Source organism: Squalius cephalus (assembly GCF_949319135.1).
Source record: "Squalius cephalus genome assembly, chromosome: 3".
Classification (NCBI taxonomy): Eukaryota; Metazoa; Chordata; class Actinopteri; order Cypriniformes; family Leuciscidae; genus Squalius; species Squalius cephalus.
The window spans coordinates 8888126-8905402 of NC_137124.1; the positions used below are offsets into that span (position 1 = coordinate 8888126).

The 17277-nt window shown below is 39.0% G+C and overlaps 1 protein-coding gene across 1 annotated transcript in view; it reads right to left on the bottom strand.

Annotated features, from left to right (window-relative positions):
* Window positions 1–14217, bottom strand: part of fgf11a (fibroblast growth factor 11a) — a 70284-nt gene extending 56067 nt beyond the window's left edge. Inside the window, exon 1 of the mRNA XM_079867681.1 lies at window positions 12760–14217. Within this exon, the coding sequence (XP_079723807.1) occupies window positions 12760–12952 (193 nt within the window). The 5' untranslated portion in view covers window positions 12953–14217. The remainder of the gene's footprint in view (window positions 1–12759) is intronic.
* Window positions 14218–17277: the final 3060 nt, after the last annotated feature.

Sequence of the window (17277 nt, forward strand, 5' to 3'; positions counted from 1 at the left end):
AGATGCGTTTTGGTCGATCGGATCACATGTTAGACGAGGGAGACACACACCTGTTTACATCTGGTGGTTTAATTCATCTCTTTTGTCCACTTTCATTCACTTCTGTCCTGATTTCTTCGAGGGGAGGGTCTATGGGCGGGTAAATGTATTTCAGATCTTTAAATCTTGTGGACAAAATAAGCTTGTCTAATTTACATATGAACGCACTCGGAGACGACAGAAAAACACACGGAGAGCATCAGCTTTAGTTTCTGCTCTGACAGCCACAAGATCAGCCGAACGCTGTGTGTGTGTGTTAGAAATCAGGAATGGTGAGAGAACATTGTGCTTGATATGTTTTTCATCTCCAAGCCAAACTTGGGTCTTCAGCCAAAGTTTAAATCTGTCTGTCTAGCCGCTTCCCATGTTACTCATGAGGTCAGTAGACGGAGAGTAGACGGTCTTTTGTGGCTGTTTGAACACATTGGATCACATGAGCGTTTACACTACGAAAGCAATCCGGTCGAATGTGTTTTCAACTCCTTCTGAAAGTGGCCAAAAGTGGACAAGCTCAAAACATTTTAGACCCCGTTTACACCTGTATTTGTAGTTTTGACTCCGTATAACTCCTTGTGATCCGATTGACCAAAACGCATCTTAATACCAGGTGTAAACAGAGCCTGTGTTGTTAATCCCTGCATATCAAAGCATGAAAAAACCAACAATATGATATTGCCGGAGGGGCTGTTCAAGTCTTAAAAGACTGTTTCAAATGCACCCACTGGAATATGCATCAAGCTTCTTGCACAGAAGAGGCTGTCTCAGAGCTACAGGAACACACATCTCTGATTGGCTGAATAGTTGATGTGTTTATCTCCAGCACAATAATGGTTTACCAAGCCAGAGATCTCAAGGCTTGCATCTAAATCACTCTTCTAACAACTATAAGAAACACCATAATCTTGACCTTCCCCCACACATTTTTAGTCGTTTCGTGGATCCATGTGAACAGGGTTTGTTTTGACAACATTGTCGTCTATATGTGAAAAACATGTTTTTAGTACGTCGTTGTCATGTACATGTATCGTGAAACTAATCGGTGATACTTGTGTGCAAAATCTTAACTGTCCTATCAATAAAATTGGCAGAAAAATGATCGTGATTTTAAAAGACTGTAAAAATGCTAAAAAAAAATGTTATGTTACCTGGTTAACAGAAATGTTCCATACTATATATGGTGAATAACTGTGATAGATCTAACCATACAGTTAATGTAGTTTTACAGTAAAATACAGTTTTTAGAATTGAAAAAGAACAAGTCATTGTATATAATATACAGTGAAAAAACGAAAATTGACATTGCCACAATTCCCTGCGTGACACTGTATTTTTGTTGAAATAACTGTCTCTTCATAGTTTTTTCTGTTATGTACATTAGGGTTTTAATGTTACATTTAATGTTGTTAAATTAATGTTTATTGCATTTTAAAAATGTCATATGTGTTACCATGATGGTGTTTAGTGCTTGTGTAAATGACACTGAGCAGCTGCTATATTAGTATTAACAATTTCAGCTGGTGGAAAACCTTCTTGTGATGAGCTTTGACTCATCATGTGACTCTCATCACCACTGTGATTGGTGGTTAGCAGTGTATTACACTGGTACAAAACAGATATTAGAATTTCAATTGGTCAGTAAATTATCATTATAACAGAAAATGAAATGTTTTTTATTGTAATTGTAAGTTAAGTCTGTAAAACCTAAAATGCTGTTACCGTATTTTTTACGGTATTTTTTTTTACCATATTATTATTATTTTTTTACAGTGTTGCCTTTACTGATTGAACTGAAATATTTTGGTTGATTGCCATACTTATTACTGACATTCCTTTTTGAAATATAAAGAAATTACACTCACCATATGGTGCAGAGCTGCCATGCTGTCTAACATTTCCAGCATTAGTTTTTTTTTTAATTGATGAGGCTCTTGGTTGCTGTCATTGACCAGTTTAGCTGATCTGTGTCCAAAAATAATTTATTATTCTATAAAAGGGATATTTCATTACTTGAAATCATCACCTGCATTACTTTCTTTCTTTTGCAGAACACAAAATAAGATAATATGATGAGAAATGTTTTTTTCCATGCTTTTTAAACCCTATCGAATTTCATTAAACAGTTGACATTTTTTTCAAAATATCTTATTTTGTGTTTCACCTAAGACAGTCAGTCATACAAATTTGGAACAAATTATGACAGAATTATCCCTTTAAAACTATAACTCGCCAGGACATTATTATAGACAGAAACTTATTAAGATTATGAGTAATATCAAATTAAGCATGTCAACATGGAACTAGTAAAAACTTCCTAGCTAAAAACTAAATTTGCTACTATAAATAACCACAACGCACATTTTTAATAACTACATCAAACATGTTTTCATGAGAAGCACGGAGGTCTAGTTCTCCTGTTTAATTTACATGCGCCTGATAAAAACATCTAGCACTCAATCGATATAAAACAGTGCTAGGCAGTGACCTACCGCTATCCTGGGATGGAGAAAAACAGAGACAGAAAGAAATAAAGAGGAGGAGGAAACACTATCTATCAAACAGCAGAGCTTATGATGGATGTTGTAGAGTTTCAGGCCAGCATTAACATTTATACATGCTCCAATAACAGATTTAACAGCACTATTCAATAAAACACTACTAAATCCCATAAACTCACACTATATAGGCTATACGTTATGTCATATTAGAGTCCTTTTATGAAGGTCTGTCATCACATCATTCTTTTATCACAACCCTCACGGGAGATTTTAGATTCGTGACAGTGTAAATTCACTGGTTTATTAATATGGTAAGACTTTACAATAAATCTACTCTAAGAGCCTATTTTTGCTTAGGTTCGGTGACAAATGTGGCACATGGTGCATTTCAGACTTTGAATAATTGTGTTTTGATTGTTTGCATTTGTAAACTTCCTTTGTTGTACCATTTAGATAATTATGCTCAATTTTTACATTGAATTATGTTACATGTTAAAAGCTGTAGAAGTATTGATCATTGTTATTTCATGTTAATCTCAACATAATAAAACATAACATATAAGGTCAAATGTTGTATTTGTTAAATGGGACCTACAGTATCATGCCCTTGATTTTGTTTTTGGGGTCTACTAGAATTGGTTAAATGATCAGAAAACATTATTTTTCCCATATTCTCCATTGTTGCAGCTCCTCTCTTCCCAGTCTGTCAGTGACGCTCTGTTTAGTTCCTGTCTCTATGAAGCCCCTCCTTCTGAGAAGCACAGTGTGCTCTGATTGGTCGGCTGGAGCAGTGTGTTGTGATTGGTCAAGTGATTCGAGTGTGTTTGGGAAATGCCACGCCTCTTACCATAACCACGAGATTCAACACACTACCTAACTAACTCAACCAGGACTCATCCCTTTATTTAAAGGGCACCTATTATGCAAAATTCACTTTTACATGGTGTTTGAACATAAATGTGTGTTGGCAGTGTGTTGGCAGTGTGTGTACACAACCACCCTATAATGATAAAAATCCACCCTTGTGCTTTTTTTATAATCCCCATAAATCATAAGCACTGTCTCAGTCAGAACAAGCTGTTCTCAGATTCGGGGCAATGTGACGTCACTTTGTACAGGCCCCTCCCACGACTGTTGATTGACACTGCAGTTTTAGCATAGACCAGCCCTGAGTGAGCTGGACACAGAGTCTGCCATTGTTTCGACGCTTGAGCGGCTTTAGACAAGAATGTCTCCTAAGCGATTGAGGTGTTTTGTTGTTGGATGTAAGAATGAGCATAGCAGTCTTCATTTACTCTCGTTGTTACTCAAGGATGGATCAGTACAACTGATCCAGCTTACGGTTTCCGGAGCGACAGGCCTAACGTTACTGATCACGGCAGAAATGAAAGTGAGAGAGCGCACTTTATCTCATCGAGTCGTTTTATGGATATAAGGTTTACCAGTTTATTAAGCACCCACTGAAAATGTGTGTATATTTGTTTACTGTTAGTTGTAACGAGTGTTTTGTGTACTTCGCTGTGTATGTTCCATGATAATGAAAGGGTGAGAGAGAGAGAGAGAGAGAGAGAGAGAGTTTATGGATAAGACTTTAATGCGCACTTCTTATACTATGTTTATTCAGCTCTTACTGTGATTCTCTGGAGTAAAACTAACGCTTCATCTTTTGCGTGATGTACAATAAACTTCATTGAACTCACTATATTTTGGTCATCATTCGGACAGGGTCTGCTACAGCAGGCTTGTATTAATAGTGGATAAAAGCAGATGACAAATAAGTTATAACCGTAATTAAACTGAACTATACCTGTTCTGTCTCCATACAGCATATATTCTCTGGCTCTGTGGGCATTATTGTCCGACTCCAAGTCGAAATGAACACCGCAACTGAGTGTTTTTAAAAATAAAACTCAAGACTACAATGGAGGCGTTTCAGGGAGTTCAGAAATACAGCGAGTTAATAGAAAACGGGTAAAAATATGATGACTAAGTACCACTTTAGCCAAAATACACTTCATTACAGTAAATCTGTTAATCTGTGAACACACAATGAAGTAAAGAAAAGAGAAAGACAACAGGTGAATACATGTCACCTGATCTACTAACAGCCAAAGAGAAATAATTATATTTACTGTGTATATATATATATATATTAGGGGTAGGGTTAGTGTGCGTGAGTGTGTGTGTGTGTGTGATGGGTATGTTTAGGGGTAGGGTTAGTGTGCGTGAGTGAGTGTGTGTGTGTGTGTGATGGGTAGGTTTAGGGGTAGGAGTAGTGTGCGTGAGTGAGTGTGTGTGTGTGTGTGTGTGATGGGTAGGTTTAGGTTTAGGGGTAGGGGTAGGGTTAGTGTGTGTGTGTGTGTGTGTGTGTGTGTGTGTGTGTGTGTGTGTGTGTGTGTGTGTGTGTGTGTGTGTGATGGGTAGGTTTAGAGATCTGATTAGTGTAAGGGGATAAAATATACAGTGTGTACAGTATAAAACCATTACGCCTATGGAATGTCCCCATTTTGATGTAAACGTGTGTGTGTGTGTGTGTGTGTGTGTGTGTGTGTGTGTGTATATATATATATATACACACACACACACACACACACACACACACACACACACACACACGTTTACATCAAAATGGGGACATTCCATAGGCGTAATGGTTTTATACTGTACACACTGTATATTTTATCCCCTTACACTAATCAGATCTCTAAACCTACCCATCACACACACACACACACACACACACACACACACACACACACACACACACACACACACACACACACACACACACACACACACACACACACACACACACACACACACACACACACACACACACTAACCCTACCCCTACCCCTAAACCTACCCATCACACACACACACACACACACTCACTCACGCACACTACTCCTACCCCTAAACCTACCCATCACACACACACACACACACTCACTCACGCACACTAACCCTACCCCTAAACATACCCATCACACACACACACACACTCACGCACACTAACCCTACCCCTAAACCTACCCATCACACAAAACTTTCTGCATTTTTACATTTCAAAAAAACTTTAATTACTTTATTTTTATACCAGTGGTACAAATGAGGACGTCCCTAAAGGGAGGTTTTTGGAGATTTTGTCAGGTTTTGGTCACTTCTGGGTACAAATTTGTCCCCAATATAGTTAAGTAGGTACACACACACACACACACACACACGGTGTAATGAGCTTGAAGGCAGTAGTCTACAGTTGCCCCATAACACCAGGACAATAGCACAGAAACAGTGCAGACAACGTCCCCATTATACACTCACAATGACTGTCTGTCAACACAAGACAAACGGCCCTACCCAGTCGACATCATTACAACTTTACACTTGAAAGAAAGCGGAGAGAAAACACAGGAGAGCATGAACAAGAGGACAGGCACACAATAAGAAGAGATGCTACACACTCAGATAATGAGAAAGAGGGAGAGTGTGGCAACAGTCCTGGGTGAGATTAGGAATTGTAATGTAGAGTGTTGGAAAAGAGATGAATGAAAAGAGGAGAGCGGGACAGGAGAGTGTTATTGATGAATCAGAGGGTGTTAATAAGAGGCAGACTGTGTGGACGAATGAATCACCCAGTAACAATGAAGTGCTCCAACGATCTGCAAACACCGCAACGCATACAAATATCCCTTATCAATTGCTAGTAAGGGATACATCACACACACACACACACACACACACACATGCTTGAAAAAGATAAAAAAGGATAATCTTTACAAAAGCATCATGCTTAGCTTGTTCTGTGGGTGAAGAATGTATGTGTGTGTGTGTGTGTGTGTGTGTGTGTGTGTGTGTGTGTGTGTGTGTGTGTGTGTGATGAGTCTCTGATTAGGACACTTTGCATCATTACAGTTTCCTGATTAAAATCTCATTCACTATTTAAAAGTGACAAATGAACTCACAGCTCAAGCTGTGTGTGTGTGTGTGTGTGTGTGTTTCTGTGTGTGTTCTGCTGCAGTGTTGGAATGGGGGGGGGGGGGGGGGAACAGGGTGCGGATGACCTTGTTAAATACCGAGTGGGCTTTTGTGATTGGTGATCGGTGGTCATTTATTTCTGTTAATCTCACCTGACACACCACTTCAGGAACACAGACATACAGTCGACATCATGAGATCCTAAACTCTATTTAGATCTTTTATCTCAATCCCAACCCCCCCAAAAAATCTTTGAGTAACAATGAAAGGGTCTCTATCTATCTATGTAGACCTACATTGCTTGCTAGTTCCTGGTTGGACCTCATTTTGCCTAAAAGATGCTCAATTGATACCAAGGGGCCCGAGTTGTGTCAAGAAAATATCACACACTGAACCGCTGATACAAGGCAGGATGGATTCATGCTTTCATGTTGTTTACACCAAATTCTGACCCTACAATCTGAATGTCGCAACAGAGATAGAGAATCATCAGACCAGGCAACGTTTATCCAATCTTCTATTATCCAGTTTTGGTGTCCCGTGTGAATCGTAGCCTCAGTTTCTCAGCGGACAGGAGTGTCACCGGTGTGTCTTCTGCTGATGTAGTCCCTCTGCTTCAAGGTTTGACATGTTGTGTGTTCAGAGACGCTCCTCTGTGTTCAGAGATGCTCTTCTGTGTTCAGAGATGCTCTTCTGTGTTCAGAGACGCTCTTCTGTGTTCAGAGATGCTCTTCTGTGATCAGAGATGCTCTTCTGTGATCAGAGATGCTCTTCTGTGTTCAGAGACGCTCTTCTGTGATCAGAGACGCTCTTCTGTGTTCAGAGATGCTCTTCTGTGTTCAGAGATGCTCTTCTGTGTTCAGAGATGCTCTTCTGTGTTCAGAGATGCTCTTCTGTGTTCAGAGACGCTCTTCTGTGATCAGAGATGCTCTTCTGTGATCAGAGACGCTCTTCTGTGTTCAGAGATGCTCTTCTGTGTTCAGAGATGCTCTTCTGTGTTCAGAGATGCTCTTCTGTGTTCAGAGACGCTCTTCTGTGTTCAGAGACGCTCTTCTGTGATCAGAGACGCTCTTCTGTGTTCAGAGATGCTCTTCTGTGTTCAGAGATGCTCTTCTGTGTTCAGAGACGCTCTTCTGTGTTCAGAGACGCTCTTCTGTGTTCAGAGACGCTCTTCTGTGTTCAGAGATGCTCTTCTGTGTTCAGAGACGCTCTTCTGTGTTCAGAGACGCTCTTCTGTGTTCAGAGACGCTCTTCTGTGTTCAAAGATGCTCTTCTGTGTTCAGAGACGCTCTTCTGTGTTCAGAGACGCTCCTCTGTGTTCAGAGACGCTCTTCTGTGATCAGAGACGCTCTTCTGTGATCAGAGACGCTCTTCTGTGTTCAGAGATGCTCTTCTGTGTTCAGAGATGCTCTTCTGTGTTCAGAGATGCTCTTCTGTGTTCAGAGACGCTCTTCTGTGTTCAGAGACGCTCTTCTGTGATCAGAGACGCTCTTCTGTGTTCAGAGATGCTCTTCTGTGTTCAGAGATGCTCTTCTGTGTTCAGAGACGCTCTTCTGTGTTCAGAGACGCTCTTCTGTGTTCAGAGACGCTCTTCTGTGTTCAGAGATGCTCTTCTGTGTTCAGAGACGCTCTTCTGTGTTCAGAGACGCTCTTCTGTGTTCAGAGACGCTCTTCTGTGTTCAAAGATGCTCTTCTGTGTTCAGAGATGCTCTTCTGTGTTCAAAGATTGCTCTTCTTCAGGTCTCGGTTGTAACGAGTGCTTATTTGAGGTACTGTTGTTCTTTCTATCAGCTTGAACCAATTATTCTCCTCTGACCTCTGGCATCAACAAGGCTTTTTCTCCCACAGAACTGTTGCTGGATATTTTCTCTTTTTTGGCCCATTCTCTGTAAATCCTTCAGATGGTTGTGTGTGAAAGTCCCAGTAGATCAGCAGTTTATGAACTACTCAGACCGCCTGGCACCAACAACCACGCTGCATTCAAAGTCTCTTAAAATCTTGTCTTGATCATGTCTACATGCCTAAATGTATTGAGTTGCTGCCATGTGATTGGCTGACTAGATATTTGCGTTAATGAGCAGTTGAACAGGTGTACCTAATAAAGTGGCCGGTGAGAGTATAATCTCCCACGTACTCTATTTATATACTTACTACAGTAAAGTAAAGGTTCTGTTAAAGTGACTCTTAAAGGTACCATTTTCACTCTACTAGAGTATATGACCTTACTGATGCTAAATTGGCCAAAGAAATGTTCCACAGTAACTGATATACAAGTAAAAATGTCCATCAATTTGACCCAAGGCATAGAATAAGACAGAAAAAAAGACAGCAGAAATAAAAAGTAAGGATGTTTGTGTAAGATGCTCTTATTCAGAATCAGACAAGGAAAGGGAACTACCGAAGTAGACAGCACTCATGAAGTACACACTAAGCAGGTAGTTGTGTGTTGACAGGTGACACTGTGCTTTAGAGGAGGCTACACTATATAAGTGCTCTCTCTCTCTGATCCTCTCCATCAAAAGGCAGGCGAAATCATCCAGTCACCGTTATCATAACAGAAGCACAAGATGTGAGCTTTCCTGCAGCCGCCCGAACTATACATACCACCCCAAACTGACAGAAAAACATTTCTTCCTTTATTGCGCCAAATACCACCAACCGCCTCCATTTCTCATAGATGTGATTACCGCTTGGCATGAGGCACTTTGCGGCAGCAGATGCCGCGTAACGGGAGTATGGTTTCCATGACAATTACTGTGATTTACTTGAGATACACGTGTCATAAATGTCCCACCCTGGCACACACACACACACACACACACACACACACACACACACACACACACACACACAGCTGGGCCCTAAGGAAGGATGGGACCCTCAAGAGAGCGGATTAAGTGAATGACTGAATGAATATAATGTACTGTATGGGTCCAGGCTTGAGAGAAGTCAGTGTATTCCAACTTCTCTTATTTTATGTATACACAAAATGCTATCAGTATCTTATATATATATATATAATAGAATTAAAATAATCTTATGATTTTAAAAATGAATGTCTTAATGCATATTCGTTACTTTCTAAGAACAGAAAACTATATATATATAGAATTCCCATTGATTTCCAAGTATTTCCTGCAACCTGCTTAAGTTTCTCCCAAGGTACATGTACCCCAGGTTGGCAATGGGTCTAGTCTATAATCTAGTCCAAAATGAAGCCTAGCGAGAAATACTAGCCAGGTCTCATCTGTACTTCTAAATAAGCAACGTAAGCACAAAGGCAAATATTCCTAGGCAGTTCTTCAAACCATTACTAGCTCTGTTTGAAATGTGCCATGGGAAGCTCACTGTTCTATTTTAAAATTGCATTTAATGTTCCTTCAGGCCATGCAAGCCACAGTACTTTGCATTAAAAATAAAGTGTATTCTTTATAAATTACCCATTTACTTTGATGAAATTCTTCCCATCTTTTAACCAGAAAGCCAGAGCCCATGAGGTTAAATCAGCGTTGTTATTATTATAATTGAAACTAAAAGTAAAACATAAAAATAAAAAAACATTTTTGTTACTAATAAAATCTATCAGTTAAAAAACAAAACCGCATGAATTGTTTTGCAGAAGAACATTGTTTTGGTTGTGCTTCGTCTCTGTGTGACTGTGCGGATGAATATGATTATATTGCTCTTAAAACATTCACTATAGTTTTAAGAGATATAACCAGTTTAGATGGAAAGGATCTCAAGCTGACTAGCTGAAGATATTACTGTATCTTTACCCGGTAATACACACTACTACTTACTTGAAAATCCAGCACATCGATACAACAATCATAATGAAATGAGACTTCACAATAGATAATGCTTTATAATTAACTCTGTTGGAGAGATACATATGGCTATTTATATGTTCAATAAAATACTTTACTCACCTGATGAGTATTAAAAACACCATCATCTCTGCGTCACTTTTACAACATTTCAAATCCTTCAGTTCTTGCCATCTCCAAAAAGCCAAGCCAATGTTGATTCTTGTTTTATTACGAGCTCTGTCTCGTTCTCTTTTCTCCAGCAGACTCTCCTCTGTTCGGCGTTTGTTTAAACGAGTGATTCTTGGAGGATGGAGATTTAACTGCTCAATGTCAACCTTTCTCACTCGTAAAACTAAACTCTGTCAGTCTCACACCAGACACGCGTCAAAGTAGCCGGAGCAACTTCTCTACATTTGGATGTGACGAGACACACATGAGTGAGTGACGCATGTTCGCATGTTCGCAATTTCCCACAAAAACCATCCCGACATGTCTAAAATATAAACACTTATTATAGACGTACCATAGTGAATCAGGACAAAAACACGTTTCGGAAGAAGAATTGATGATGTATTGAATTTTGTTCATTTTTAACATAAAAACTAAAACTGAATTAAAAATTAAAAACTATATAGACAATAAAAAATATTTTATTGTAATATACAAAAATCGAATGTAAATATAAAATCTAAGTCAAAACATTAATAAAAACTATAATAGTATGTGAATGATCCTAAAATGACACTGAGTAAAATACATGCTGCGAAATCATATTCATTCAGCCATAAACAAAATCATATAGGCTACTATATACTATATTAAAAAATAAATTAAAAAAAATCTCCTCATTTCTGTATTTCACTTCTGCTCCAGATTTTATACTAATGTAGCTTATACTTAATATTGTGGCTCTTAAGACAAAAAACCTTGGGATAGGTACTTTGGAAAAAACATCTGCTAAATGAAAATATGTAAATGTCAATTTAGCAATTGTCCAAATTCTAAAGTGCATGTTTCCATAGCGTAAATCTAACTTTTGTTTTATGAATAAAAAATACTTTTCATAAAGCTTATTTGACTGTACTCAAAAGAGGAAAAAGGTCTTTGCAAACTGCATCATGATCCCTCAGGAAAGATTAACAAAGACACAAGAATGTGTCTGATGTGATTCTGTTCCACATCTGTTCTCTCATGATATCTTAAAATAAAAGCCGCAAGCCTCTTCGGTGAAGTGATTTACTCAGAGTGGGTAAATGTCTCATTGGGGGTTAATTATGTAAACATATGACCCCCACACAAAGACACATACAAACACATGGTCTCTAAGACAGAGACACAGAGGGGAGGGAAAGACTGGAACCGCTCGTCGTAAATGAGGCCGTGACGTTTTTATGTGCGTGGAAAGGATCGCGGAGTGTATCGAGTTGGTCGGTGGTCGTAAATTAACAGGTGTTGTCAAAAGCAGTACAGAGACATGCAGCGAAATGATCAGAACGATTACAAAGCTCTGGATCCCAGACTCACTATATCAACAAACGCTCTTCAGTAGAGACTAGACGAGTCAACCTTCAAAGTCTCAAGGATAACATTCAATAATACACACTGTGACACAGTGGAAATGTCCATTCTTAAAGTGACAGTTCAGCCAAACATGAACATGCACTCACCCTCACTTCGTTCCAAACCTATATGACTTACTTTCTTCTGTTAGATATTTTGAACAACTGTTTTTGGCACACAGTGAAAGTTAATGGGGTTAGAAACAACACTGAACCCCACAGAGTTTCATTGAATGGACAAAACAAAATGTGTTCCACAGACAATAGAAAAGCCAAACAATGACATGATGGTGAGTAAATGATTTATTAAATTTGGTAAATGTCATACAAACAGCAAGGTTTAGTAAACCCAATCGGTTTAGTTTTGATCAATCCTTACTTTCTGAACAGTCAACAAAGGCCCATAAAGGAAAAGTTCACTCAAAATGAAAATTCTGTCATCATTTACTCACCCTCATGTTGTTTCAAACCTGTATGAAAATGAATAGTAGGAAAAAAATACAATGGAAGTCAATGGGGTCCATCATCTGTTTGGTTACCGACATTCTTCAAAATATCTTCTTCTGTTTTCAGCAGAAGAAAGAAATGCATACAGGTTTGAAACGACTTGAGGGCGAGTAAATGACATAATTTTCATTTTTTAGGGAACTATTCCTTTAACTGTCACTATCTAGTATGTCGCCCAAACAGCCTCATTCGTGAACTACCATGATCTCGGATGTCCTTCAAAACCAATTTCATTAGTCAACACATCATTACTTCTTAAGTCTGTGTCATGCTTTGCTAATGCCACCCTCACTATTTGAAGTGGATAGACTTAGAATAGAGCAGAACTTGGCCGATTTGAAGATTGGTTTTAGGGTGTTTTGGACAACTCACCGGGTCTTTTTTCCAGCTTTCTTCCTCGGCTGCTGCAAAGCCGGACTTTGGAGATGAGGATGAGGATCTGTTTCTGGCAGAGCGACTTGTTGCTCTTGGGACAAGGCTTGCGTTTGTTGGAGACCTGCCGGTTGGCCTGGGGGTCCTTGACTTCCCTGCGCTGTCGGATCAGCGAGCTGGCGAGGGCAGCCATTTTGCTGTGCCCCGCTCACAGTGGGCCGCCCACCTGTCCGATCACCCAGGGCCACGTAGAGGAGCAGGAGACGGCAGGTGTTCGGTCTCCCACTGTAACCCAGGTCAGAATGCGTCACAAGGATGCGGGAACAAAAAGAGGCGAAACACTTGTGAAGTTCACGATAAACTTTGTTTCTTTGACTCTCAAAATAGTCTCTGGAACGCAAAGTTCCTGGTGCTGTGAATCCGATGAACGGCAGCTGTCTTTGTCGGGATTGTTTGTTGTATTTCAGGTCTCGTTGCACGGCATACGGACTGGAAAAGTGGCAGTGGATGATCCATGGAGTCGTGCTGGAATTCTGGGGAAAAAGCGAGACATCACAACAGCACCATTCCCTGCAGATCCGAGCTCCCAGAATCCCTTGCCTCTCACTGCCCTTCAGCAGTTTAGTTTGGGATTGATGATTAGAAATCACCTGGATCAGAAATCATTCTGAGAGTTCAGAAAAAAGCCATCACCTGTCCAATCGTTTTATACGTATGGTTCCACATATCAGCGAGATCCCCGTAAAACAGAAGGATGCACGAAAGCAAATACAGATCCCACGGAGAAAAGGGACGATATCCTGAGACAATCTTAGTGAAACTCCATTACCTGATTTCGAAGTATCGCATCCAAGACTCTACGACTGCAAAAAAACAGAAAAACAACGACAGACACGCTGAGCAAAAGTGAAAAAAAACTGGTGTCGTCAACCCTGGACCTCGTGTCTGTGGCAGATCAGATAGATGAGGATGATAGGAATCGGAAGTTCTCTCCCTTCTGACATTCCCCTTTGCTCCCTCTTCCCAAGCTGTTTGTAAATTCCAGCGGCTTCTTCCGGCAGAGGTGACATTCATGAACGAGTGCGAGCGCAGGAGAGCGGAGGGGAGCACCAAGCCTCCCCCAGACTCCCGTAAGGCAACCAGGAACCCGTAGCTCCGTGTCCTTCACACCACTGGGAGAGAGGGATGGAGGGATGAAATGGAGGAGTGTTAAGGATAGATGCTGCACATGTCTGTTCGTCCCGCTTCACATGCTGTAAATGTCCCGTCTGAAGAAGGTCCACTGGTGTCCTATCACTCCGGTCTTCTGTTTTAGCCCAGTTTTCCCTGCTGAAAGTATTCTCACCCCTGCAGGCGAGCGTAACAGAGACTCCTCAGCAAGGCACCTCTGAATCTGTGAGAGTTTATGTGTGTGTGTGTGTGTGTGTGTGTGAGAGTGATTGAGAGAGTGTGTGAATGTGTGACTCTCCGTCTCTCTTTTTTTTTTTTTGCTCTCCCTCCCGTCCCCGCGCACAGTGAGTTACGGAGCCAACACTGGCAACATGCTTTGCTTTACTCCCTCATTCTCTCTTTCTATCTCATTGTAAAGCCTCTCTGCCCTCCCTCTCTGTCACTCAGAACCCTCCTTCTTTTTCGATCACTCAAAATCCCTCCTTCTCTTCATGTCCTCACACCCACCCCTCTCATTCCTCTATTCCCTCCCCCTCTTCTGTTCTCTCTCTCTCTCTCTCTCTCTCTCTCTCTCTCTCTCTCTCTCTCTCTCTCTCTCTCTCTCCTCGCTGGGTGCTGTTGTGGTCTGGAGCGTTAAAAAATTAAACCTGCCTCATGCTTCCTTAAAGCGACAGATGAGACTGAGAGAGAGAGAGAGAGAGAGAGAGAGAGAGAGAGACCTTATTTACACTGTACCACAAACACACGTCACTTAACAGACATGAACACAGTAAAACACCCAATTCAATTCCTGAATTTGAATGGAGGAATCAAACGGGGTGCAGGATTGCAATTTAGATTTGATAATTGTGAAGAATGTCAAATGCAAAGTTCACATAGAAAAGCATAATTTGTCCAATATATGTATATATAGGCCTTACAGATAGAAAAGTAAAAAGTTATTATTAGATACTAATATCAAAATCAATGGAATGATAGACAAACGATAAATGGAATGATGGACGGATGGGCAAATAGGATGGATGGATGGATGGATGGATAATTTGATATAAATACGGATGGACGGATGGATGGATGGATGGATGGATGGATGGATGGATAATTTTATATAAATTATATACCTTTAACTTACAAAAATAAAAACTAAAACTGAATTAAAAATTAAAAACTATATAGACAATTAAAAAAAATGTAATTGTAATATACAAAAATCAAATGTAAATATGAAATCTAAGTCATAACAATAATAAAAACTATAATGATGATCCTAAAAAGTCAAATACATGCTGCGAAATCATATTCATTCAGCCATAAACAAAATCATGCCTATATAAAAAATAAAATAAATGAAAAAAATAATAATAATAAAGACGGACAGATGGACGGACCAATGGATGGATGGATGGATGGGTAATTTGGTAATTTGATGGGTGATAGATAGATAGATAGATAGATAGATAGATAGATAGATAGATAGATAGATAGATAGATAGATAGATAGATAGATAGATAGATAGATAGACAGACAGACAGACAGACAGACAGACAGACAGACAGACAGACAGACAGACAGACAGACAGATAGATAGATAGATAGATAGATAGATAGATAGATAGATAGATAGATAGATAGATAGATAGATAGATAGATAGATAAAGACTATTGGTCTTAAAGCATCCACATCTGTCTCTCAAATATCTCCTGGAATTCAAAATAAAAATGTCCTCACTTTATTTTCATGCCCCACCTCTATTCCTCTCCCTATTTTCACACTTAATTCATCTCATTTCCCCTCAGATTCATGTCTGAGCTGATAAAAGCAAAATTCATTCAACTTAGACAGAAAACCGAGAGACTGACTTGCATCAGCAGCTTTTTGCCGCTTTTTAAAGGACAGGAACGCTCTAAAACCCTTTAAAACACACGCTGTGAATACTGATTTGAATATTTCTCCTTCTGTGCCTCAGTTCAGTGGGGAAACATTTAGCAGCAGCAGAACGCACACAGGTTGAATGGGGCTCTGATCCTTCACCAGAAGACTAATTCAAATCTGTGTTATAATAAGGTTTTATAACCCACAGCAAGTTTGAATTAGTCATGGCCTGTGACGCCTCTATTTGCGTGTTGCTCTGCCGCCAGCGCACTTATTGATGCGGTGGAGGATTTTCTTTCTAGGCACCGAGTCAAAGCCATTTTAATCAGCAGAGTTATGACTATGACATCCAGTGGTGATGCTGGACAGAGAGAAGTCAAAGACATGCGAAACATCTGGGAAAGGATACACAGAGAACTAACAGATGACCAAGACGTGAACCAGTTACATGTAGCGATTTCTTTATTTTCAAAACCACTAACTTGATGTTTGTCCAGTCTGTCAGAGGCCATTACACTCAACTGAGAGCCTATAACCTGAAGTGTGAGTGCGTTTGTCAGTTTTCTACTTTGTATCAAAAGCATTGTCTAAAATTTTGTCAGCTTTAATCTTTCTATAATATCCTTTAAAAGTGACAGGCTTAATGAAAAATAAAATTAATAAAATAAAGTAAAAATAAAAAGCTAAATATTATCTTTAATCCTTTAATCCTTTATAAAAGTGAAAGGCTTAATAAATAAAATAAAATAAAATAAAATAAAATAAAATAAAATAATGAGAGCTAAATAATATCTTTAAATAAATAAATAAATAAAAGCTAAATAATTTCTTTATTGTTTTATGTTTCAATAATATACTTTAAAAAATACAGGTTTAAGTAAATAAAGACATATCCTTTAAAAGTGACAGGCTTATAAATAAAATACGATAAAACAAGAGCTAAATAATATCTTTATTCTTTTATGTCTCTATAACATACTTTAATCAATATGCTCACGCGCACTCCCAGCTACTGAGGTGCTGAGACCTATATATCAAATCAAAAATGCAAAGGTCTGCACTCTAAAAAATGTTTTATTCTTGACAGGAGATATTGAACATATAACATACTTTATAAAAATACATGCTTAAATAAATAAATACATATGCTTTAAATTTGACAAGCTTAATAAAATAAATGATATATTTATCTTTCTACAATATTCTTTAAAAGTGACAGGCTAACAAAACAAAAAAAAACTAAATGAAATAAAATAAATATTTTATCTCTCCATAATATCATTTAAAATTGACAGAGAGAAAAAAATGGAGAGAAAAATATTATTAAAGATATATAATATATATATATATATATAATATATAATTAGCTCAGTACAAAAACAATAGAGGTTTCTATTATTGAAAAATAAATGTCTATGTGTACACTAAGAAAGTTACAGCTGATGTCTTTGCGATGTCTTTGAAGAAATGTTGG